General features: G+C 35.5%; 1 protein-coding gene across 1 annotated transcript in view; it reads right to left on the bottom strand.

The window, feature by feature from the left end:
• TTC21B (tetratricopeptide repeat domain 21B) overlaps positions 1–27,804 on the bottom strand; it is a 74,851-nt gene that overhangs the window by 20,296 nt on the left and 26,751 nt on the right. Inside the window, exons 14-22 of the mRNA XM_054562785.1 lie at positions 26,709–26,933; positions 24,995–25,233; positions 22,673–22,745; positions 21,981–22,091; positions 21,139–21,277; positions 13,889–13,995; positions 5,340–5,528; positions 4,134–4,244; positions 3,047–3,128 (exon numbers count right to left, since the gene is read on the bottom strand). Coding sequence (XP_054418760.1) covers positions 3,047–3,128; positions 4,134–4,244; positions 5,340–5,528; positions 13,889–13,995; positions 21,139–21,277; positions 21,981–22,091; positions 22,673–22,745; positions 24,995–25,233; positions 26,709–26,933 — 1,276 coding nt within the window. The remainder of the gene's footprint in view (positions 1–3,046; positions 3,129–4,133; positions 4,245–5,339; positions 5,529–13,888; positions 13,996–21,138; positions 21,278–21,980; positions 22,092–22,672; positions 22,746–24,994; positions 25,234–26,708; positions 26,934–27,804) is intronic.

Here is a 27,804-nt window from a genome sequence, read left to right on the forward strand (position 1 = left end):
CTCTTTAGTAATACATAAAAGGGGGACTCCCCCCCAAAACAGAATTTATTTATAAAAACTTGTGTATTTATTTTTACATGTTTAAACTTTAGTCACCTTCCAAGTACTCTGCATTTGATGCAATACACCTATCAAGATGTTTTCCCACTGCTCACAACAGTTTTTGACTTCATTGATTTTTATGCCTTTTAGTGCTACTGCCATTTCTCACTTCACCTCTTCCACAACAGCAAAATGTTTTCCTTTGAGGATTTTTTTCATCCAAGGAGACAAAAAAAGTCACTTGGGGTGAGATCAGGTGAATAGGGAAGGTGGGTCATAAGGGTCATGCCATTTTTGGTAAAAAACTGCTGAACACTCAGTGCAGTGTGGGCAGGTGCGCTCATAAATCACCCATCATGAAATGGGTAAACGGGCTGAAAAAATCTTAAAAAAAAATTCCCTGAAGCCAAACACAGCCTCTCACAACAATGCCAGCTGGTACACTGATGCAGACGGGTTCCTAGAACACTCACCTAGCAGGGGAAGCCTGTACTGCAAGGGGCCCACCCTCCAGAAGATAATTCCAGTTTTTACTTATACAAGGTCTCCCCTTGTATAAATAACACGCATTACTGTTTCAACCCAGTCTTTCTCTTTTCCCTTTCCTTCACCTCACTCCCCCTCTCTTCTTTCCTTTTCTCCTCCTACTCTTCTTTCCTTCCAGTATTCAACTTGGCAGATATAGTCCTAAGTCCTGGAAACACAACAATGAAGATGAAGTTCCTGGCCATTTGTTGTTTATGTTCTGTAACTTACAATTTGTTTTGTTTTACAAGAGTGATATAAAAAATAGGATAAAAGGATGGAGCCCACAGTAAGAGGTGTTTTTGATACAGGATAGACAGGGAAGGGTGCTCTCTGGAAGAGGCAACAGGAGCAGAGTCCTGAATAAAATGGAGTAGCTACTACATGACTATTTGGGAGCAGCATATTCTAGGAAAAGGGAGCAGCAACTGCAAAGTCCGAGGGCACGGTGCTACTGGGCTATTGCCTCCCTGATATCCACTATCCCTTTCTTCCTCACTATTGGAATCCTGATTTGTTTTCATGAGGCACCGTGTTTAGCTAAAAGATGACATTTCCCACCCTCTTTTGCAGCCATGGAGGTGTTTCTAGAAAGGGTTTTTTAGAGAAATTAAAAACAAGATGGTTCACTGGTCCTTTAACCCACCTCCGCCCTCCCCGTCCCCATCAAGGCCCTGGAACATCACGGCCCAGAGCCACAGTGGCTATTTTGGACCGTAAGGTGATATACAGAACAGAAGTTAGGCTCATGGTGGTAGAAGAAAAAGACCTTAAGTTTCCTGATGATACTATGCCATTCCCTGCATGGTTCATTTTTAACTTGCTTTTACATAAGAGAAAAATAAAAGCTACAGTTACTTAGGCCACTAGAAGTTCTTTTGCGGGGAGGGGTGGGGTCTCTGCTACTTTCAGCTGAAAAGTATTTTGAAACTATTTGGAGGCAAGATCTAGAAACAAAGATGAGTTATAAGAATGTTGCAATAACGTATGTGAGAGACAAGGAGAGCTGAGACCAGGGGGGTAGCCGTGGGGGTGGAAAAAAGTGGTGGGACACTAACTGAGTGCTGACAGAATGGACAAGGTGTATGGAAGAAAAATGAGCCAACAGAAGCTAAGGTTTGGGGCCTGGTGCAGACGGAAATGGTGGTGCCATTTACTGAGATGAGCAATGGAGGAGGAGCAGACTGGGACGGAAGCCGAAGATCAAGTACTCTATACTGGACATGTTAAATTGGAGCTCCTCCTAGACAGCTGAGTGGGAATGCAAACAGGCAGCAGTGTACAGGGGTGGGCAAACGTAGGTTAATAATAATGATAAGTAAGAGATATAGGAATAACATGAGAATAAACTCTGTTTCATATACTCACAACTGTAAACCTGCTGTTACCCACCCCCGTATGAGTCAGCACCGGAGAGACACATTTGGGAGACACCAGCACATGCACAGGACAAAAAGCCACGGGTCAGGATGAAGTCACCCAGGAGAGTGAATATATTAAAAAATAAATAAAAGGTTCGAAAACCGAGGGCTGAAACATTCTGATATTTAAAGATCTTAAAGAAAAGACAGACCTAACAAAGGACAGTAAAATAGAGTGGACAGCTAGGAGACGAAAAACCACATGAGCCTCACATCTCAGAAGACAGTCTTTCATGATGGCGGGCAGGGGGCCATGATGACAGGCCAAGCTGAGAGCTCAGAAGTAAACCCTAGGCCTGGCCGCACGGCCACCCTGCAGAAGCAGCTTCACTGGAGCTCAAGAGTGAAGAAGACAGAGACAGCACTTACAGAAATTGTTTTGAGAGGAAATTTACTATAAAGGAAAATGGGGAAATGGAGTAGTATTTAGAAGGAAAGATTAAGTGGAGAGTTGAGAGTCAGTTGTTATTTATCTCTGTGTTTGAACTGGGGAGCTCTCTCAGCACATGTGTGTGCTGACTGGGAAAGAAATGATGGTGCAGGAGAGAGGGAAGAGCAGGAGGGAAGCCCGGCAGGTGTGCGGGGTGGGGGGCGGGGTCCAGCGCGCCCGGAGAGAAGCCTGGCTGCAGACGGGACCGCGGACCCGGGAAGGACAGTGACGGGAGGACGGAGGTGGTCTCTTTTAGGGGCCCCCATTTTCTCAGGGAAATAGGAGGCAAGGTTCTTAGTTGAGGACAAGGAAGGGCATAGGACGTTGGAGGTTTGAGGAGAGAAGAGAAGGTATAAAATGTAGTTGGCATGAGTGTTCATTAGAGAAACATAGTAGGATAGCTAGGTAGCACCTGAGGGCCCATCTGGGGTCTGTGGACATAATTTAAAGTGAGACCAGTCAATGGTGTTGCATTTTCCTTACAGCCATGTCAGATGCTCCAGAGCAGGTGTGGAGTAAGCACAGACTTGGATTCAACCAGGACTGGGGTTTTTCCAAGAAGCATAACAGCAAGAAAGAGGAGAAGGGAGTTGATTGCATTAGAAAAATATAATCAGTGAATATTTACCTGGCTTGCGTTCTAAAAGTTGTTGTAAATGAAACACTGCTTGTTCATAGTTCTGTTTCCTGAACATGATATCTGCCATCATCTATAAAGGTAAAAGTTGGTTCTAAAAATATTGCCATACATTTTACAAAGCATATACCTCCTATCAAGATTTAGCACTATGAAAACACATTTGAAAAACACGAAGTGGGAAGTTTAATAAAAAGGAGCCGTTTAAAATTCAAGTTCACCTTATGCAGCTTAGCACTGATATCAAGGTAACAGACGACGGTAAAGTACGTGAAACAGAACACCATGTTCACAAACTGTATTTTTATCAGAAAATGTTTCAGATGGTTATTTTAAAACAGAAATTTGTAGTAAACTGCAGATTATATGTGCTATCATAGAAAGATGCCTTGCTGGTATTGGCTAAAATGACACAGAGAAGATTAAAAAAAAACAACAAACAAAAAAACCCCTTAAATTCTAAATATTTCAAAGGAATTCCAAATAAGTAAGACCTAATGAGATTTTCTTTTATAAGTTTTAAAAGAGAGACTTGTATTTCTTTTTAGTTACAGTAATAACTTTGAATAAATCTTGTGAACTGTCAGCTATAGAGCTGTTTGAAAAGCTAACATACAGCCCAACCCCAGTAAAAATGAGAAAGAAAAACAAAATTCCATTTAAAGCACACCATCTTAGGACAATAAATGCAGTTTTCTTCTGTAACTCCAGAAGACCCACTGAGACTTATAAATTAGTCCAGCATGTCTAAGTACTTAAAAAGTTAGTCTTTAGCAAGTTATGGCTTTACCACATGAATTTCTCCTGTCCAAGCATCCTCTTAGCATAAAGAAAAATTAACTAGGCCCAAAAAGGCAAGTCAGGCCTTATGTAGAAAAACAGGTTTACCACTCATAAAATAAAGATTCTTTGCTTTACTTGATAAAAATGTACTAACAATGTTAAAAATGTTATTTCTTCCTAAAGTCAATGTGAGCCAGGCCTCCCAGCTAGTGTGTTTTATGGGGTAAAACGTGAAACTCCCCGATGGAATGTAAAACTCAGCCACCTTCACAGCACTGAAGTCTCCCAGACTAACCGTGGTGGCAGCTTCATTGTCCTGGTCACTCTGGAGAAGTAGAGCACAGTGACGCAGGCAGGAGTCAGGGTCATCATGTGCCAGGTATAATCGTGCCAGCTCCAGCATTATCTATAGACAAAAAGAGCAAGATTAGGTAGAAACTGGATAAACAGTGACTGAGGAAAGTGGACACAGGTTAAACTTTAGTTGATCAAAAGTTATCCGAAGAAAAATGCCATGCATGATAGGTCGGAAAACTATAGGCATGTGCATCTTTATTTTCTCTTATACCAGCAGCCGGCGGCAGCGGGGGGGTGGGGGGGACAGGTGGTAACTTACCTGAAATGTAGAGAGACACAAAGCACTATGAAAAGAACAGTGGTCTTAAATCAGGAGGACAGATTCTAGTCCAAGCTTTTCCATGATGGGACCAAGTCCCTCTTACCTCTCAAAACCTGTTTTCTCATTTGTAAAAATAAAAAGCTCAAAGCAGCTAATTCCTAAAGAACGCTTTATATTTAAAACTAGACTTACAGGTCCTGTAGCCATCACTGAATGAGGTTATCTGTTTGTTTATACCCTAATAAAGGTTATTTTTGCCTTACACCTGAAAGAGTTGTACTAACTTCAAAATGCTCAATCCTAAACTTTAAATTCTAGAATACAATTGCCTTTTCTTCTACATCACTTAAGTATTTTGCTATTTATTAGAGATCTTTAAGGAAAACTGTATTCATCTATCAATTATCTACCTGAGAGATAACATTTCAGTTTACCTAACCAGTCGTTTACTGTCACACTGTGCCATTTGCGGTAAGAGATTCTATCTAGTCATTTTTGCATACCCAACACCAAATAGCAATTGAAACACAGGGGCATACAATAGTTGTTTAGTAAGCTAAATTGATTATCTACAACCAGGGATTTATTTGAGACTGAGAAATTGTTTTAAAGTAATTATTAAAACACAAATGAATATTAAAAATCAAAGAGCTTGCAGATTTATTTTATATCCCTTATTTCATAATAATTTTTAGATTCTAACAATTTAAGGCATCACACAAGTATTCTGAAGAACTTATAGACACAATATTAATTTTTAACTTACATTTTTGTTAAATTTCTTTTCAAATCTTTATTAATAAGCTGGTAAGTCTTTTACATTTGGGGAAATTAGTTGACATCTGGAATAAAAGGTGCTTAAAATTTCATAAAGGTACTGACCTTATTATCTGTTTCACAATGAACAAGCGCTTCCCTGTAAAACTTAATTGCTTTTTCATAGTCTCGCTGAGCAACAGAATGTTTTGCAATCTCTGCACAAATTTCAGCTGCTAAATGTTTCTGTGCAGGAACTGCATCCGGTTGTTCCATCTGAACACGTTTGAGTACCCGAGCTTGTAACTCTCGAGCCTAGAAAAAAATAAGGACAAAAAGCAATTAAAAAAAAAGATTAAACAATTCTCAATAATGAACACATAGCATAAATTTTACAGATTTATTTAAGCATTACTAGCCCTCCAGCTAACAAAGCCTAATCCATAAAAAGTCTTAACTGAGGCCTTAAAATGCACTTGTTTGCAAATGAGCCTGCATCGGCATGCCCATACTTTCCAAATGAAGTACTAAAAATTACTGAGTCTTTCCCCACTATTATAAGGATATGTACAGAGGCTCACTAAGGATGAAATGCAACCATGAAAAAAATATTTGGAAAAAACATTGTTCCACTCTTTGGAAAGTACTAAGGAAATTACTTAGAAAAAATAAGAAACATGTTATTTGTTACAAAAAGAACACATTCTGCTTTATGTTGTAAAAACAAAGAAACAACAAAAACAAAAAAAATCTGAAAACCCAAATATCTAATAATGGAAAATGGCTGATCAATTGATGGTGTGTGTCTACATGGTCCTATGTTACTCACAGACACCCGCAAAGAGCGCAGGGGCCTTCTTCAGGGTAAGAATATAGAGGAGGTTGCTACATTAGAAGAACATCAGGCTTTCCACCCACACATCTGTTTTCTGACACACTGAGACCTTCCTTTAATAAGTGACAGAGAACTACTATACTTTAAGCCTGAACAACAAAATTTAACTTTGAGCTAATCATTCACTAACGCATTCATGCATTCATGTAACAAACAGTAAATGTTCACCATCTGTCACACATTATGTTATACATAGGGAGCTCTTTTTGAGACCCTTGTCAAAATGTTGGTTGACAACTGGTATTTAATGAAGATGGTTTAAAGCTGAGTGTTTTTTGGAACCACAGGTCATAATATTAACTTAGGGCATCATAATATGCATTCTTCTGGAAATGAAAAAGGGTTAGAAAATATTAGTGTATGCAGCATGTGGTAAATGTTAATACTGTTTCATGAAATTTTTATTTTGGTTCTGTTACTGTGTTTATAAAGTATATATATACAAACACACATATTGGTAAATGTGGTGTTTTATGTATGTATGTATATTATCAGTATGCATGGTTTTGCATGTAGGCACATGTACTTGAACACAAAGTCAAAAAAACTCTAAAACAATTAGTATAAATAGGGTAATCATACTTCTCCACCTGGCAATACCATTTTATACCTGTTGTGCCAACTTAATTACTAATTTTGCCTTCTTTTCCTCTCAAAAGTATTCTGGCTTGAATGATAAATTATATGGTTACCCTCAGTCAAAAAGATGAGCAATTCTATCCCTACATGGTCTGAGTTTTATCTATGTATCAACTAAATCTCTACAGATATAAATATGTGGGCCTCATTAGCTTAACTTCATAGAGAAATGCATTTTTACTTAGAGTTAGTGATGCTCTGCAACTTAAAGGTAAATAAACAGGAACAATTTTTTAAAAAAGATTTTAATCTATTTTTAGAGAGAGGGGAAGAGAGAGAGAAAGAGAAGGAGAAAAACATCAATGTGTAGTTGCCTCTCACACACCCTCTACTGGGAGCCTGGCCCACAACCAAGGCATGTGCCCTGACTGGGAATCAAACTGGCGACCCTTTTGTTTGTAGGCCAGCCCTCAATCCACTGAGCCACACCAGCCAGGGTAGAAACAATTTTTTGAGCAAAACATTTTTGCATTTTCTTTTAAAGACATTTCATAAAAGAATGTTCCATTTCTGTAAGTACATATATGCAATGATCATTAAAAACCATTTTCATACAGAATAAAATGTTCTTCAAGAATTGATACCATTCCCTATGTTCTTCCTTGGTTTCCAGAAAGATCAGACCTAAATTTAATTATGTGTTAAAATAACTATATCAGTCTAGTTTGTCAATGAATTTACTTCCCCCTCCCTATTTTATAATATATATTCTTGTGAATTACCTGAAGACCTTGGGTAGAATGAAGTTTATATACACACAATTTCTTAATAGATTTCTTAATTTTACCTTTGTATCTGAACAGGCTTATTATATACATACCTTACTAAAGACTACATCAAAATAAAATATATCAATAAAACCAGAATATAACATTACTTTTTATATGATGAAGATGGAGCTACATAGACATGCTGGAAAAATCCACTCAAAGGAATACTAAGTTTCAGGAAATCAAGACAGATCAACTTAAGAAGCAGAAGCAAAACAGAAGAGTCTCACAAATAATGGGAAGACAAAGAATACGCCTCACTCGAAGGGAAAGGAGGAATTCCCACAAAGATAACTAAATGAAATAGAGGCAAGTAAATGATCAGATATTGAGCTCCAAGCATTGGTTCTAAGGAAGCTCAATGAGTTCAGGGATCTCAGTGAGAATTACCAAAAACTACAGAGATACTACGAGGAACTTAGTGCAAACTATATCAGCATGAAAAAGGACATAGAAACTATCAATAAGAGACAAGAGGAAATGAAGAATACAATTTCTGAATTGAAGGACACAGTAGAAGGAATCATAAGCAGGCTTGATGAAACTGAGGACCGAATCAGCGAGCTGGAGGATAAGGTAGAAAAAAGCTCCCAGAAAGAGAAAGAAAATGAAAAAAGACTCAAAAAGAATGAAGAGGCATTTAGAGAAGTGCAGGACAACCTGGAACGTAATCATATCTGTATAGTAGGGATACCAGAAAGAGAAGAGGAGGAGGAAGGGATAGAGAAGCTGTTTGAAAAAGTAATGATGGAAAACTTCCCTCATTGGAAGAGAGAAAAAAGTCACACCAGTCCAGGAAGCACTGAGGGTCCCATTCAAGAGGAACCCAATGAGGCCCACTCCAAGACACATCACCATTAACATGGCAAATATCAAAGATAAACAGAGAATCCTAAAGCAAGCAAGGGAGAAAGAGGTAGTAACATAGAGAGCTCCGATACAGCCAGCAGCTGACTTCTCAACAGAAACACTGCAAACCAGAAGGGACTGGTAAGAAATATTCCAAATTATGAAAAAGAAAGGCCTGCAACCAAGACTGCTCTACCCAGCAAGCCTCTCAATTAAAATGGAAGGCAAAATAAGGACTTTCCCAGACAAAAGAAGGCTAAAAGAATACACCTCCACCAAACCAGCACTACAAAATATGCTAAAGGGACTACTTTAAGATGAAGAAAAAGTTTCTATGAATACCCAGTTCCTTTCCGAGTTGCCAATACTTGATATTACCAATATTTTTAATACTCATTAATCTGATTGTGACAGTGATGTTATTTTAATTGTTCCTTTACTATTTGTTGAAACTAAACCTGTTTTAGTATATTTCTTGCCTATTTCTATTATTTTTTTTAAAAAAGCTTTATATGACTTTCTTTATCCATTTATTGATTAAAGGTTTGTAGAACTTTTTTCCCTAAAAAAAAAACAACAAGCAAGAAACAAAAAACCTATTAACCATGTTTTAGGTGTGCTGCAAATATTTTTCTATTCTATTCTTTGTCCTTTAACTTTTTTATATGTATATTAATATATAGTTAAATGTTTAATATAGTCATATGTCAATATTTACTTTATAGCTTCTGGGGTTGAATATTTTACTTCAGGTCATGAAAAATATTAGTTCTATTTTCTTCTAAAACTCCTTAGCTTCTACATATTGATTTTTAACTCACCTGAATATTTCTTGTATAATGTGTGAAATAGGGCTCTATTTTGTTTTATTTCAAGTAATAGTGGTCCATGCACCTTCTTTGTGGAATAAGCCTCATTTTCCCCATTGATTTGAAATATCAACTTAATCATACATATATTCATCAGATATATACATTTATCTCTAGAATGTTCATTATATTTCATTGATCTACTTGATTATTTCTGTGCTGGTGTCATGTTAGTTTAATTGCTGAGACTTTATAATGGCTTTAACATTTTAAAAAATATTTTATAATTAACTTTGACATTTAAAAAATAAATAAAATCAATCTACATTTAAGAAAGAAAGAGAGAGAGATGTAACTCCTACTTTTTGCGACAACATGGATGGAACTGGAGAATATTAAGCTAAATGAAATAAGCCAGTTGATGAAAGACAATTACCATATGATCTCACCTATAAGTGGACTCTATTCAACAAAATAAACTAATGAACAAAATAAACCACAGGCACGGAAACATGGAGCAGACTGAAAGTGACCAGAGGGAAGGAGGAAAGAGGACCATGGTGGAAAGAAGGGGAAGGGACTAGACAAAGAACATGTATGAATGACCCATGGACATGCACAACAGAGTGGGAATTGACTGTGGGAGCGGGGGATGGGGGTGAGGTGGGTGGAGGGAGGTAAAGGGGGAAAATTGAGACAACTGTAATAGAATTAACATGATTTATAAATAAAAATAAAAATATCAGCTAAAAAACTGAATAGATTGATATTCCTAAGGAAAAAAATAAAAAGGAATACCAAGTGAAAAATAAAAACAAATATAGTCTGTACTCATCAATTATAACTTTACAAAGTTATAAAATTGTTAAATGTTTTATGATGTATAAGTTCTTTAATTTAGATTTTTTTCACAGAAAAGATAACTTACTAAAAAGTAATTTATCCTGCAATTAAAAAATTAGAATAATCTATGATTTCATTTGTCATTCAACAAAAATTTTGAGTACCTATCGTGGTCAACAGATTTTAATATGGATCCCCCTTGGTGTTCATTCTCTGTATAATTATCTCTCTTTGTCTGAGGTGGAACCTGTAACTTGCTTGTAATCAAAAGAACATGGTGAATCTGAAGAAATGTTACTCTCATGAGTACAATATATAAGACTGTCTTGCTAGCAGACAAAGAGCTGAGGAACCTCTCAGAGCTAAGAGTGGCTTTCAGCCAACAAGAAGCAAACAAGAAGCTGGAGCCCTAAATCTTACAACCTTGAGGAAATGAATTCAATTCTACAAACAACCTATGTGAGCTTGAAAGTCTCCAGATGAGAATCCAGCCTAGGCCATAGTTTTACTGTCTTGACACCTTGTACAGGACTCAGCTAAATCATGCTCCAATTCCTGGCCCACAGAAACTAGAAAATAAATGTGTATTATTACCATCAACTAAATTTGTGGTAATTTGTTACACAGCATAGAAAACTAATAGGACCTACTGAGAGGCAAACATTTGCTAGGGACTTTGCCTACACTCATGGAAATTTGAATTTTAGTAGACAGATGAAATAATTCTGGCAAATTATGAGGAGTTTTATGGCTTAAAAATACTGGTTGCCATGGTAGTACACAACAGGAAGAAAAGCCCACTCTTGGAAGTCAGGTGAGATTTGAAGAATGACTGGTTTACACCCTTGTGAATGTAGGAGAAAGAATGATGGGATGTGGCACAGGCATTAGGAATTACATGTGAAGGAGAGAGAGTAAGGGATACGATCAAAGAATTAGAAGGAAAATAGCTGGAAAGATGGTTAAATAATTTATGTTTTGTCCTAGATGCAACGAAGCTACTACTACCGGTCTATAAGCAAAGGAGTGACAGATCCGGCCTCCCTTTTAGAAGGATCACCATGGTGTTGTGGAGAACGGCCTGAAATAAAACAACATTGAAAGAGGATGGGGAGCAGGTAGGAGGCTAGCAAGGAACCTACACAAAAGTGCCTGACGGAGAAGGCGGGAATGATGGCAGAGAGGGATGAAGAAATGTGAAGTTATTTCAGAAGTCTGATATTCTGAGAAAAGTAAAATTAATAAGACTAGGATTTCCCTAAATCTACTGTGTTCTGTCACTGCCTAAAAGTTTAGTAACTACACAAAAATACTACGATGGAACTCCTAAATTCTATGTTGTGGAAAATTAAGCTCAATAAATAGTTGCTGAGTAAATGAATTTAAAATGTCAAAACTTTGATTATATTTGTAAGTTTCTATTTGAATTATATTTCAAGATATGTCTTTCTGGAGCTCAGAATACTTAGAATGTTATGGCTGGGAAAATTGGATAGCTCTTCAAATTTGATTAAAGATGAATAATCCCCGTATTATAATGTATAAGCTTGTAACTAATTAGACCTTGGTTTGTTGGCATTGTCTAGCCCTTATATACTGTTTGTTTTCTTCATGTAGCTTGATGTGTCTGCTGATATGACACAGAGGCTCGTGAAACTAGGGCAGCTGGACTATTATTTATAAAGGTATAGAGTAAGATAAATTTACTCCTAAATGTTTTAAATGTCTAAATTTACCAAAATTATACTTCCCTTGTAGCTAACAGGAGCTAATCTAGGGTTGGGTGCAATTCTCTCTAATGTGATTTAAAATACAGGGATAAAACATACTAACAATTAAGGATAAGATATTAGCACTGTTGAAGATTACATATTTCAATGAAATCTTAAACTTAAATGGGTATCACAGAAATATAACAGTCCAAGTTCAATTCATTTACAACTAGAACAAAAATGTTATTGAACATTGCCATTGAAACACAGGTCATTATACATACACACACACACAAAATACATTATATATACACATATATATAAAATATTATTATAATAAACACCTGGTAGAATGGAGCATTAATAATAGAAGGAAAATAAAGTTACTAATATTAGGACTATAAAAGAGGATATTTCTATAGCATTTCCATACATTCAAAAGATAAGATATAATGAACAAATATAGCAATAGATTTGACAATTTAATGAAATGAATAATTACTTTAAAAATATAGCTATGTATATATGTAAATACACACACACATATATAAATGAACTTCTGTTAGCTAAAGCTCAAAACTAAAATATTTGATAAATTAGTTGCAGAATGCAGAACTCTTCTGGGTACAGGAAAATGAGCACAAAAGATGGCAAGTAGTGTGGTATTCTGAAAAGCAATAATAGTGAGATGCTCTATGTTCTACTTCAAGCTCAAGAAAGATGTGGGTCAAATCAATGAACAAACTTGACCTACAAGATATGTGTTGAACTCGGCAATGCCAAAAACACATTTATTTCAAACCCACATGGAACCTTTACCAAAATTGATCATAATATAGGGCATAAAGCAAGCTTTAACAAATTTCAAAGAACTGAATCATTCAAAGTATGTCTTTGACCACAGTGGAATTAAACTACAAATCAGTATCAAAAAGGTAGCAAGAAAATTGGAACTGCCTGGAAATTGGACACTAAACTTTGAAATAACCCATGGGTCAAAGAAGTGATCAAAGTAGAAATGAAGAAATATTATAAACTGAATAATAATAAGTTTGTGGGATGTAGCTAAAGCAGTGCTTAGAGAGAAATTTAACACCTTAAATGAATATGAAAAGAACAAAAGAAACCAGCCCATTTATTACGTAAAATATTATTTCAATATTCTAGAAAAAGATCAGCAGACCAGATCAAAAGAAAGTAGAAAAAAACTAATAAATGAAGTAAAAAGCAAACATTTAATGAAGCATAAAAGGCAAAACTTGGTTCTTTGAAAATATTACAATATTTTCAAAGCCTCTGGTATAATTGATCATTAATAAGGGAAGGAAAATAAATTATCAATAGTAAGACTACAAAAGAGGATATTTCTGCAGCATTTTCAGACATTCAAAAGATAAGAGATAATGAACAAATATATCAATAAATTTGATAATTTAATGAAATGAATAAGTACTTTAAAAAGCCTTCAGGTCCCAATGGTTTTAAAACTAGCATCAGTTTATAGACCAATTTCTCTCGTGAACATAGGAGTACAAATCTTGAATATTAGCTAATATCTTTAAAATCTAGTAATATTGTTTTGAAAAATTACAAAACAGTCACATATATTTCAGGAATATAAGGGTGACTTAACACTTGAAAAATCAATCAATTTAATACACCACATTAACAGAAATAAAAAGAGAAGTCATCATGATGGATGCAGGAAGTGAATTAAAATTTAATTTATTAAAAAACATTAGCAAACTAGAAATTAAAAAATCATCTAAAAACATCAGCTACTTAGGGAATACCTCAAAGGGCAAATGGGTAAAACCTCTACAATGAAAACCACAAAATATTATGAGAAATTGAAGAAAATACAAATAAAGAAAAAAAAACTGCATTCAAATCATACCCGTGATACCTCATACAAGCTTTTAAAACAAGCTTCCTCAGCTGTAAAACAGAATTAAAAATGCCAACTTCCCTATTTGTTATAATAATTAGCAATGATACTTAAACACTACAATCCATAAGCATTCAATCCTTATTTCTGTTTTGACTTATTTTCTGTGACTGATGGGTCAAAAGAGATTGTTTTACTCTCACATGTGGCCTGTTTCCCTCTGCACCTATCTCTCACCCCACAGCCACACTCATGAACAAATGCATTTACCTGTTGTAACGAAGTGATTGCATCACCAGGTCTTTCCATTTTACTATAAACTTTTGCTAGAAGAACTTGAGAACGTCCATCTTCCATGAGGGCTGACAGTTCATTTACTATGAGAGAATTGAATACATTGGGGAAAAATATTAATTTTAAATAAAAGTTTACATTTTTTCTACCAGTTTTAAAATTGGTCTTCAGAAAATGATTTTGAAACATAGTGAATAAAGTCAAAAATTTTTCAGTCACTTAACTGAAGAATGGCCAAATTAAAAAACAAGAGGATTAAAAACGACTAGAAGAAAAGTTAGAGAGCTGGATAACAACTGGAGGTTTTTCTTAGACATATATTTAGAAATAACAATGTAACATCTCAGCTAATAATTTAAATTTTCATTCTTCAGTATATAAAATTTCTTTTTATTGAAGTCATTAAAAAGGTAAGAATAGTTGCTGCATGCAATGAAGAAGTAACTGCTGTTTTTTTAAATAATAAATATTTTATAAGTAATAAAGCACAGTCATTAAGACACTGACTTTGATGTCAACGAGTATGGTCTCAAATTCAGGTTTCACCATTTACTAGCTATTTAACCTGAACAAGGCACTAATGATTCAGTGCCTCCCTTCCATCTGAGAAGCGGGAAGATAACAGTACCTATCTCATAGGGTTGTTGTAAAACCTTTAAAGATAGTAAGTAAGAAATAAGTTAATATATGCAAAGCAATTAAAATAAAGTCTAGTATGTGGTAGGTGCAATTTAAATATTTAGTGTTATAACTTTTTGATCTCATAGTAGTAAAAGAACCCTAGGCAATTAACAGAAATGTTTCACTATTTATCAAGAGCACGGTTTGTGTCACAACATGTTGGAAGTGGTTTATATAAATTATTTCTTTGAAATCTCAGCCAGAGAGTCAGGTTTTGCCATTTCTCATTTATAGGTAAGAAAGACTCTCAGGTGGCCCAGGGAACGAAGAGGCTCTAACCCCAGTGAGAGCAGGGGAGAAGGAGAGGTCAGAGGAGCAACGCAGCACATGTGAAGGGCCGTGTAACCCACTGTGAAGTCTTTGGCTAAACTGAGGGAAATGGGACACACAGGAGCTTGAACAGACATAACCGGACTTACATGGTTTAAAAAGCTTACGGACGTGGCTGAGCTGAGAAAGGTTGTGTCAAGGGGTGTGGGGTGTGGGGGGTGGGGATGAAAACAGGGAGACCAGCCGGGAGGCTATTGTTCTAATCCACTTAAAGGATGATGGCGGCTTGGACAAGGGTGAAAGCAGTGGAAGTAGTGAGACACAGTAAGAATCAGAATGCATTTGGAAGGTAGAGTCAAGGAGATTTCAAGGACAGGGTGGAGGCGAGGATTCTGGCTATCATCAACTACAGTGAAGGGTGAAGTTACTGAGATGAAGAAGGCTGCGTGTAGAACAGATGCGGGGAAGCTGATTAAGAATTTGGTTTTAGACGTGCTAATTCCAGGAGGTTTATCAGAAGCCAGGTGCTGCTATTTATCAGCTAGGTGACCCTCGGCAAGTCAAAGAAACTCACTCTTAGATTGATAATTTAAAAATGGGGAAAATTATCTTTGCCTCAAAAACTAGGATGAACATTAATGAAATAATATATAATGAAACACACACAAAGGCATTAAATATACCACAGGGTATGTTTAGCAAACACTTACTAAATCAAAGTATATTACATAAGTACGATATACTTAACTCCCATATAGATAAAACATGCTAATTGAATCTCTCCTCCTCTACAGCCTTTTCAAAAATCCACATTTAAGGCCATCTGTAGTGTTTTAAGCAAAGCCTGACAGACCTATGCAAGTATTTTTATGGAACCAATAACACTTTATATAGTAAATGCATTCAAAATTAGGAGAATTTAAGCACCAACTTCATCCAAGTTAAATTAAAAGATAATTTTGGAAATGTCAAAGAACTTAGAGAATGCTTGCCTTATCATGTATCCAAACATTTTAAAGCTACAGTGAACACGGTATTGGCAAAAGAAAGAAAATTACTCAGTGCAACAATGCAAAGATTCCAAGAATCAGAGTCATATATAAAAAAAATTTTGTTATGTGATAAAGATGATATTTCAATAAATGGCACTGAAATGATTGGCTATCCATTCGGAAAACTATATAACTTCTAAGAATTGTTATGTGGATTCAAGTTCTCCATTATAAAAATTTAAAATATGTACAAAAATTCCAAAAAATATAAGGGAATGTTTTTATAATGTTAGGATCAGCAAAGCTTTTCTGAGCATGACAAAGAATTCAGAAGGCAAAAAAAGAAAAGACTGGTGGGTATTATATATGATAATTAAATATTCTATTTGACAAAGGAAGTGATAAATATGATAAAGGACAGCATGGAAGAAAAACATTGGCAACATGAATAATAGGTAATAAAGCAATAAATAGGTAAAGGATTAATGACAAAGGATATGAATAGACAATTCCTAGAATAAAACATAATCTATAGATATAAAATGATACCTAAACTTATCAATAAAGATATGCAAACTAAGTTTTTTTCTCTAATTAACTTTACATTATGTTATGACAGTTATACCCTTAAGAAAGAATGATGTGGCAAGATTCAATTCCAGGAAGTACATATTAGTATATAAACAAGAATTTTGTCTCAGTGTTATTTCCAACTTTTCTTCAATTTATTGATTTTTTTTATTTTTTTACTTTTTATTTGTTTTACCCTTACCTGAGGACATGCTTATTGATTTTAGAGACAAGGGAAGGGAAAGAGAGAGAGAGAAACATTGATGTGAGAAAGACACATTGATGGGTTGCCTTTCGTATGCACCCCAACTGGGAACAGAACTCACAACCTAGGCATGTGCCATGTCTGAGTACTGAACTTGCAACCTTTCAGTTTGTGGGAGGACACCCAACCAACTAAGTCACACTGGACAGGACCAACTTTTCTTCAGTTTAAATATCTATCAATAGTAGATTCACCAAATAAATTATGTCAATGTACAATATCTATGCTAAAAAAATAAAGAGCTATATTTGCCAAAATGGATACAGGTTATTAAATGAAAAATGCATGCTACAGACCTATAGGTGTAATGTGACCCCATATTAGTAGAACCTAAGTGGTATGTAATTGTGTGTGAGAAAGATAAGGAGAGAGAGGGGCAGGGAGACTGATCAGAATGATACCCAAGTTGTTAAGTGTAGTTTTCTCTGGAGATGGAAGAGGATACAACTTCCATTCACTTCTCTAATCCCTAAATTTTGACAATAAGCAAATACCAGATTTTAGTAAAAATAACGATCTTTAAAAAGTAAACTTGTACTAACTTGTAATAAGGCAATTTGATAGTATCCAATTAAATTTTAAATGCATATACCCATTGTCTTAGCATCTTGCTCTTAAGAAATATAAGGAAGTGTACATCAACAAATGAAATACAAAAACATTCATTGTAAGATGGTTTATAATATCAAAGAATTGAAAACAAATTTATGTGCAATAACGGGGAATGCTAAAAAATTTATGAAGTTATATAATACTATGCCAATAGATAGAATGATATAAATGTCTTTATATCAAACTACCTCTGGGACATACTGTACATGAACTTATTGCAGAATAAGAACGATATATTCTGAAAAGGAAAATTACGCATATTACATTTGTATATTTACATACAGATAAAATATACATTTAAACACAAAAATGGTTACTTCTAGCGAGACAGTTTGAGAACAAGGCAAGTGGAATTCATAGGAGAAACGAGAGCCTTACGTATTATATTCTTTCATAGTGAATTTAAAAAAAAGTAACTTATAGGGGAAAATCAAGATGGCAGAACAGTGAATGGAAGTCACTCTGACCTCCTCCCAGGACCAATCTGGAATTACAACTAAACTGCGCAGAAATCACCTGGAACAAACAATGGAACAATAGCAAGAGAGGAGCCTTACAACCTTGGACAGACAGAAGAATCAGCTTTAGCACAACCTAACTGGTAAGGAGTGTGTTGGAGACGTGAGAAGGTGGGCAAGTTGCCCACAAGCAGCAGCACCAAAAGGATATCAAAATGGCCAGTTGGATCCCCCTGAGAGGAGAGGAGTCTAAACCGTAAGAGGGGGATCTCCAGCCTACAGCACCAGAGGCCAAAAAGTACACAGAAAACAATCAGCTGCGAAAAGTGGCAGGGTTGCTCTCTGCCAGAGACAGGCGGCTAGAGACACAAAGAGCTGCTTAAAGGGTGAATGAATACATTTTATTTGCAGCCATTTACCCTGGTCATCGGCAAAGGTAGGGGTAGAGTGGGCTAGAAATACCTAAAGAGAGACTGAGTGGGAGGCTTTGGAAAGAGAACTGAGAGAGTAGCTGGCTGGATCCCGGTGCTAACTCCTCCTCCATACGGCAGCAGTCATCTTTCTCAGGCAGATCACTCCTCTGAGTGGCAGCAGCATGAAAGGACACAATAGCTCTGCCCCCAGGAGGGACTCGGCCCCACCCTGTGGTGTCTAAGCCTGACTGCTAAGGCAGAATGACTAGATTAATTACTGAGACAGCCACAGACAGTAAATTCCTGGAAGTCTCAAACAGACTGCCTAAGGTCAGACAGGGTCAACACCTGACATCAGAGGCAGATCCAGAAAGCCAAAAACAGCAGTCTTCTACCACAGAAGTTCACACCACAAAGTCAGGAAATCAAGACAGATCAATTTAAGAAACAGAAGTAAAAAGAAGAGTCCTACAAATAATGGGAAGACAAAGAAACACCACCTAGTTTAAGGGAAAGAGGAATCCCCACAAAGAGAACTAAATGAAATAGAGGAAGTAAAATATCAGATATTGAGTTCCAAACAACTTTTCTAAGGAAGCTCAATGAGTTCAGTGATCTCAGTGAGAATTACCAAAAAACTACAAGGAACTATGAGGAACTTAGTGCAAACTATATCAGCATGAAAAAGGACATAGAAACTATCAATAAGAGACAAGAGGAAATGAAGAATACAATTTCTGAATTGAAGGACCCAGTAGAAGGAATCATAAGCAGGCTTGATGAAACTGAGGACCGAATCAGAGAGCTGGAGGATAAGGTAGAAAAAAGCTCCCAGAAAGAGCAAGAAAATGAAAAAAGACTCAAAAAGGATGAAGAGGCATTTAGAGAAATGCAGGACAACCTGGAACGTAATCATATCTGTATAGTAGGGATACCAGAAAGAGAAGAGGAGGAGGAAGGGATAGAGAAGCTGTTTGAAAAAGTAATGATGGAAAACTTCCCTCATTGGAAGAGAGAAAAAAGTCACACAAGTCCAGGAAGCACTGAGGGTCCCATTCAAGAGAAACGCAATGAGGCCCACTCCAAGACACATCACCATTAAAATGGCAAATATCAAAGACAAACAGAGAATTCTAAAGGAAGCAAGGAAGAAAGAGGAAGTAACATAAGGGACCCCCGGTACAGCTAGCAGCTGACTTCTCAACAGAAACACTGCAAGCCAGAAGGAACTGGTAAGAAATATTCCAAGTTATGAAAAGCAAAGGCCTGCAACCAAGACTGCTCTACCCAGCAAGCCTCTCAATTCAATGGAAGGCGAATTAAGCACTTTCCCAGACAAAAGAAGGCTAAAAATAATACACCTCCACGAAACCAGCATTGCAAGATATGCTAAAGGGACTGCTTCAGAAGAAAAAGAGTCTATGAATACACAGTTCCTGTCACAGTCACCGATACTTGATATTAGCAATATTTTTAATACTCATTAATCTGATTGTGACAATGATGTGCTATTTTAGGTATTACTTTATTATTTGTTGAAACTAAACCTGTTTTTATATATTTCTTGCATATTTCTATTATTTTTAAAAAGCTTTAAATGAATTTTGGGTATTCTTTATCCATTTTTGATTAAATGTTTGTAGAATTTTTTCCCAGAAAAAAAACCCAAAAAACTATTAATCCTTCTTTAGATGTGTTGCAAATACTTTCCTATTCTATCACTTGTCCTTTAACTTTTTTTATATGTATTTTACTGGATAGTCTTAAATGTTTAACATAGTCATATTGTCAATATTTACTTTATAGCCTCTGGGTTTGAATATTTTACTTCAGGGTAAGAAAAATATTATTTTGTATTTTATCCTAAAACTCAGATTTTACATATTGATTTTTAACTCACCTGAATATTTTTTGTATAATGTGTGAAAGAGGGCTCTATACTTGTTTTATTTCAAGTAATAGTAGGCCATGCACATTATTTGGTAAGTCTTATTTTCCCCATTGATTTGAAATATCAATTTAATCATATATTACACTGTTAGACAGATATATACATTTTTTTCTAGAATGCTCATTTTATTTCTTTGATCTACTTGATTATTTCTGTGCTGGTGTCATATTGATTTAATTGCTGAGGCTTCAAAATGGATTTAAATTTTTTAATATTTTATAATGGATCTTAACATTTAAGAAAATAAAATCGATCTGCATTTAGAAAGAAAGAATGAGAAAGAGAGAGAGAGAGAGAGAGGAAGGAAAGAAGGAAGGAAGGGAGGAAGAGGGAAATCCTCCCTTTGTGACAACATGGATGGAACTGGAGAATATTATGCTAAGTGAAATAAGCCAGTCGGTGAGAGACAAATACTATATGATCTCACCTAATAGTGGAATCTATTCAACAAAATAAACTAATGAACAAAATAAACCACAGGCACGGAAACATGGAGCAGACTGAAAGTGACCAGAGGGGATGGGGAAGGAGGGCAATGGTGGAAAGAAGAGGAAGGGACTAGACAAAGAACGTGTATGAATGACCCACGGACATGGACAGCAGAGTGGGAATGGACTGTGGGAGCGGGGGTGGGGGTGGAATGGGTGGAGGGGGGTAAAGGGGGAAAAACTGAGACACCTGTAATAGAATAAACATGATTTAAAAAAATAAATTTTAAAAATACTTATAAAAGTGTTCACTTGTTTAAACAGCAGGTATAGCATAGTTGTAATTAAAAGAACTTTCCATCATTTTGGAAAGTAAAGTATCTTTCTATAACACAATTAACTATTTCATAAATTTGTTATAGATTATTCAAACATCTTATTTTGCTAGAGTGACATTCTGGTCAATAAAATAACCAACTTCATATATAAAATACTGGGAACACAAATACACACTAAGTAATATAAAAATAAAATAAATCAGGTATATCAGGTATAGACTGTTTTTAAATCAGGAAGACTTTCATACCTGGTTCATGAGCCAGAGCATGTTGAAGAACTTTTTCTGCTTTGTCATACCATTTCAATTTTAATAAAAGTTCGGCCAGGTCATAGCAAAGATAATTTTGTTGTCCACTTTTCATTGCGGCTTCATAGTAAGTGATTGCCTAAACAAAATCCCATTTTAGTTAGGATAAAAGGAAAATGAGAATAGAATTCAAGCATAAGTACCTTACACACGAATTTAAAACATACATGTAATTGAAAATATCCAAGGAGAAGCTTAGGCATGTACCTACACTATTGATTAAGTATTCCATTTTCCTTATAGAATCAAACATCACAAGGCAATTAGTATTTCTTGAATGAGTAGCTAAAAAAAGGTGATTGGCAATATTTTTTTTCCTGGATTTAGTCCAGAAACCAGTGAACTTTATCAAATGCAAATACTTCGCTAGCTATTGTATGTACATTCCATAATTACCAGGAATAGAGCAAAATCTCTCTCCTAGGGAAAAAAAGTACCCTCCAAGCACATGGCTTACCAAAACTCATTCAACAGAAAGGACATCTATTATGCTTTCTCATATAATGAAAGAGATGTTAATAACAAGTTTATCATAATTGATTTAATGATTAAAATTTAGGTGCAACATGAAGCCTGAAGTAAATTTTAGTTCAGTCTTTGCAAAATGCAGGGAATAATAATGTGAGACATAAGAAATCTTTTAGCACAAACTACAGTTTGTGGGCACAAATTTGGAGATTTACAACCATCGAGATACAAACGATGCTTGCTGAAGTCTTCTCATAGAGCAAAGTGTGAAAAACTTGATCCAATACATAGATTTTAAACTACAAAGTACTTACCTTTGTATAGTTATGAGTTTTCACAAGAGCTTTCCCAATTTTGCTTGCCAGTGTTCCATCTTTTGGGTTTTGATTTAATGCTTGCTCATACGCTACTATGGCTTCTTCAGGCTAATGTTGACCGATATGAAAAATAGGCAATGAATAAACAGCTTGGCTGGATCCCACTGATGGCAACATTTTATTTCTGTAATTTTTTCATTTGGAATACTTAACAAGACTAATAAAGCACCTATTTAAGTCCAGAAACCTTAATAATTCTAGAGAGCTCATAGTCACTAGAATAGGTATAACTAAGCAGTATAATACCACCCATTTTAACCATTCCCTTCATAAACAGTGAGAACTAAAAGACAGCTTCTTGACTCTTCATTTCTGGCAGCCATCATAAAAGCCAGATAAAGTCAGAAGATTGCTTTCCTTTAAAGAAAACACCGTCATATAGTCAATACTTCTCTTCATCCTTCTGTTTAAAAGAGACTCTTAACTGGCTTCTGGTATCATCTTAATTTTAAATAATGACAGTGTTACATTATTGGATCTCAATTTGAAAAGAAAAACACTTTTTTATTGTAATAGTTGTCTCCTTTCATTAAGTAAGCATTCTTTAAAAAAAGTCCTTTTAATAGAATGTTATACTAATCACAAAGAATTTTTTTAAAATCTCAATTCAGTGGCATCAGAAACTTTACCTCTTGAATATTCATGTATGCATCTCCAAGGAGAAGAAACGAACGAGGGCTGGGCATTCTTTCCGCAATTTCTCTGGAAATCAGGCCAACTCTATTTAGTATATCGAATACAAATTTCTTCTTCTTAACCAATAAAGGGTAAGCTCATTTATTTCAATTAACTAATAGCCTTCAGAGTACCTTCAACATATTCAAAACATAATATTGTGGGGAAAAACCCTGCCCATACCCACATCCTGACTGTTTATGCTAGATCAATAATTTCCTCATTAAACGTTTGCATTTTCTGAAATTCAGGAATCAGAGTGCATACAGGTGGATAAATTCTATCCAGAAATATGAGATCTGTCCAGAAAAAGTCCAACCATTGTTAATGTAACAAGAACGGTTTGCACATTGATGTAACCTGGCAGCCAAGGAAAGTGGACTGGAATGCACGTGTGTGAAAAATGATGACATCACTGTACAAGTCAGTGAGGGCAGCAGATGCTGTTAGGTGAGCATGTGTACTGTGTGGCTGTTGCATTCAAAATGACTGAGAGAGTAGACTAACGAATCTGCATTAAATTATGCATTAAGCTTGAATGTTCCTCTGTGGAAACTATTTGAATGATTCAGAAGGCCGCAGCTACGAGCAACTGGTGATTGGCAGCTTCATCATGACAATGCACCTGCTTATATATCACATCTTGTGCAGTTTTTTTGGCCAAATATCAAATCATCTCCCAGGTGACTCAGCCCTGCTACAGCCGATTTGGTGCCCTGCTACTTCTGGCTTTTCCCAAAACTAAAATCACCTTTAAAAGGGAAGAGATTTCAGACTGTCAATGAGATTCAGGGAAATATGATGGCAATTGGGAGAACTGTGTGAGGCCCCAACATGCCTTCTTTGAAGGACACTGAGGCCTCATTGTCCTATGTACATGTTTCTTGTATCTTCTTTAATAAATGTCTATTTTTTATAGTGCACTGCTGGATACTTTCTGGACAGACCGCATATATGTCCTATTATATTTAATTTTGAAATGATGTGAAAATAAAGGTGCCAAAATGATAGGTAGGGGAGAACCACTTACTGTCTTATGTATCATGAACTCTGATATTCATGGCATTAATCATGTGCTGAAATGAGTTACCTTAAAAAATTATACAGCCTTTTACTTCAGTATTTGCTATTTTTTTACCTGCAAAATTGATCTACTAAACGTCAAAATACCAAAGTTACTCCAATAATAATGGGATGATAAATCTTTAACATAGAATACGTCATTTAGTTGGTCAAAAACTCCACAAAAAAGGTAATTATTATTCTGATTTTACAGATGATCTTGAGTTTAGGTCTACGAATAATGTGTCAGATCTGCCCAAAACAAAAAACTTATGCTTTTTTATAATATAACTGCTATATTATACTGTATTCAAACAAAGCAACCCTACTTGAAAATACTTTTATCATTAGAGATGACAGTTAGTGCTGATCTTTAGGAAACATCCTAGAAAATATGATGTAGGAATTCCAGTTGATCCATCTATACAGGCATGCTGCTCAGTTTCTTTGAATCACTCAGCAGCTACAAAGAATCTGAGTGGCTTTCTGAGCTTTGATATTTACATAACATAGATGAACCAACTTGGCTTGGTTTGATGACTTAATTCATCAGCCTTTGACTATGTTCTCAAGAGATAAAAACTTTAATTTTCTCTTATGTGGAGCTTGTGCTCATATGTTTATTTTTTTGTTCAGGGAGAAGAGTAAGAGCAACCTGTGCTTGTGTGTCTGTGTGTGTATGTATGTTGTGTATTCCAATAATTCCTAAGAGCATCAGAATATGACATAACTTTTAAAACCACTGTCCTTTCACCAAGAAAATCTGTAACCCATGCCTTAGTGTGGTGTATACTAAGCTATAGTTTCCTTTTGCTATAACTATTGCACTGATAATTAAACATGACCATCCAGCCCCTGAATAGAGGTTACATTACATAATTTTCTTAAGTTATTAAAATATATATAACTTATTTTTTCCCTCCCCACATAGGAAGATTCAGTGTCTAAAAATAACATCTTATGAGGAAGAGAGCTGAGAAATTAGAGTTAGCCACAGGTTGAAATAATCATAATAATTATGTTTTATGTTTTGGGGACAGTGAATAACTTGACTAGAGCGACTGCTTTGGTGGCAGGAGATGAAAGGGAGCACCCGAAGGCAAGGACCTATAAAGTATCCATAAAGCAGTTAAAAGAAAGGTAAAACATAAATTTGGGAATCAATTTTAGGAGGTAAGTGTATCAAAATATAATGGGCTGAAGTAATCATTTACCTATAACAAGTGATATATAACATTTTCTCTTTTCTATGCTTCAAGTAAATATCTGCCATCTTTTCTTTGACTTCTATGAAATAAGGCTGTTCGGATGTCACATTCCGAAGCATGCTCAAGGCCCGCTCAACGTCTCCTTGGGCCAGAGCTAGGTCTGCATTAGCAATAGTAACACGCAGTTCTTCAGAGGTCCCAGCAAATTCATGGATGGCATCTTGTAACACTTTTGCAGCCTCATGCTGTCAGAGTGAAATTAGAATAATATTCAAAATATTAACAAATTACACTATAAATGAAGATTTTCTAAAAAGGAATGGACAATAAATGCGAGCACAGTATGACATTCATGCAATACTGATGGATTTTTGAGAAGCACGAAAACTTAAAACTAAACTCAGACACCAAATTCAGATGACATAGAAACATCTGTTAGCTGAAAAGTGTTTTCATAATTGAGACAATAGCAGTTGATACACAGGAGTTACCACTATTGTAACTTAATAAACATTTACTTTGCACCTATTTAATTCTCAAGAAAATAGCAACAACAACAAAAACCCAACCCAGTAAGGTTGTTACTATTATAACCCCTATCTTGCAGTAAGGAAATTGAGATTTAGAGAGTTAAGAAGTTAACAAATCATAGGACCAAAATTCAAACTCAGGCTGCCTTATTCCAAAGCCTAAATTCTTAGCCATGTTCATTACTGCCTCATTGATGGGCTCTAGGATCTAGGCCAGCCACCCCCCTGCACCCAAAAGCTCTTCATTTAGTAGCCAACTACTTTGTTCTCTATGCTAGGACATCATTTTTTGTTATACCTCAGGTGAATATATTACCTCAGTTTCAAAGTTATACCCCGATGAATCTAAAATGTCATTTAAGATTCATCTCAACTTAAGAGATTATAAAACATTCAGACTTCAGAAATGTGAAAAAAATAGTACACTCTCAAATCATCTACTTAAGGTAGAAATGGTTTGTTTTATGCTAATTTATCAATGAAATAGAAATTGAGATTTGGCAAGTATCTAGATAGTGTCTTCCTAATTTCCACAGAAATATGAAAGTTAATCTAAAAAGCAGGTATCAATGACATTAAATTCATTTTCTTAAATTCTCTCAAAATTTCGTGCTATCTATCCATCCACCTGTATTATTATTTTTTAATGTATTTGATTTTATGAGTGTCCTATAGGTTTATCAAAGCTGTTATACATCCAGCAGTTCTTTCATTTTCTCAACTATTAAAATTTCAGTACTCTCATTTCAGTAGTACTTGTGTGTATGTGTGTGTGTTTGTGTGTGTGAATCCTTTTAGGAATTCACAGAATTATAACTATATTATATTATTACCTTTCAGGGTAGCCAAGGTAATCATACATTACATTATTGTTATTATACATTAATACATTTCATAAGCTATATTATATTGTTTACATTATTATATTATGTTATGCTATGTTTTGTTATAACCTTTCATAGTAGCCAACCTAACTACACTGATACTTAATGTCTTCCAAGTGCAAATGATGTTGAACTTCAGGGGTTTGTAAAACATACATGATTTGGTGAAAAATAATGAGATAAATTTTCTAAGTTTTACCACTTTGTCAAAGGTATAATTTCAGTTTTTTTTATTTCCTACTAATATAAATACATATTCGAATAAAAGAGTTCAGATCTGAGCCACTGAATTCAAACATGACCTACCTGTTCCCCATTTAAGCGGTGAACCTCTACCAACTCAAGAAAGATTGATAAACGATGACTTGCATCAACTTCAGTGTTTTTGTATTTTGATTTTGAGGAAGCTCCAATTTTCCTCATTCCTGGTAAACTCATTGCCATGTGCAGAGTTTTAATTGCTTCTGCTATTTCTCCCATTTTCTTTTGTGACTGAGCTTTTATCAAATGATATAAAGGATATTCTCTCACCTGAAAAAACAATATTCAGAAATACTTCCTTGGGAGTGCTTACCCATCAACACAAAATTCACAGTCCATCAAGAAATAAAATAATAGTAGCTTTCAGGATAGCCTGTGATTGTACGTATAAGGTCTGTTTCTGTCCTTTTATTAACATTTTGATCCTTTATTATATTAAATCAAATTCAGGAAACCTGCCATTACCCAGCTTCCCCCAGATGACAAACCAGTTAATTAAGTGCCTCTACCGTGACAGAAGTGAAAATGAAAGCAAAGAGTGTAAGGCCAGCAAATTAGTCTAGGAAATTATTTGAGTTTTCAGGAATTTCTTTATCTGGAACTTCTGATACTGATGTAGTTATTAGACTTCTAGAAACAAAGTTTCCCCCTTTATTTTTTAATTTTAAGATTGAAAATTTTAGGATATTTTAAGCAAACAGTGGTTTTACCCTTTGACACTATTCAGAGGCACAGAACAAAGCTTCTCTGTCTTTATTGAGGCTAGCAACAATGTATACCAAAAAACAGAATGAGGGAGTAAGGAGTCAAAGAGAAGATAATCCAAAGACTGAAACAGTAGCCATATAGCATCTGGGACAGCTACAATCCTCCTTAAGGCTGCTGTTCTAAGCCTTGGTTACATATGAGCTTTGTGTAAACTCTCACGATTATCTCTCCTCTCAGAGGTTCTGATTGATTAGGATGAAGTACCTACACTGGGGCTCTGATTGCTTGCTTGGAACTTGAATACTCCAGCCTACTGATGGATTCTCACATAATAGGGCTCAAGACCCTGTGAACCCAAGTAAAAATTTGAGGTGGTCCTCCATGGCTCCGGGTCGTTCAGGAAGCACCTGAACCCAGAATTTTCCCTAATGCT

Source organism: Pteronotus mesoamericanus, unplaced genomic scaffold, assembly GCF_021234165.1.
Source record: "Pteronotus mesoamericanus isolate MK-2021 breed Mesoamerican mustached bat unplaced genomic scaffold, CSHL_Meso_final scaffold_651, whole genome shotgun sequence".
In the NCBI taxonomy this organism is placed as follows: domain Eukaryota; kingdom Metazoa; phylum Chordata; class Mammalia; order Chiroptera; family Mormoopidae; genus Pteronotus; species Pteronotus mesoamericanus.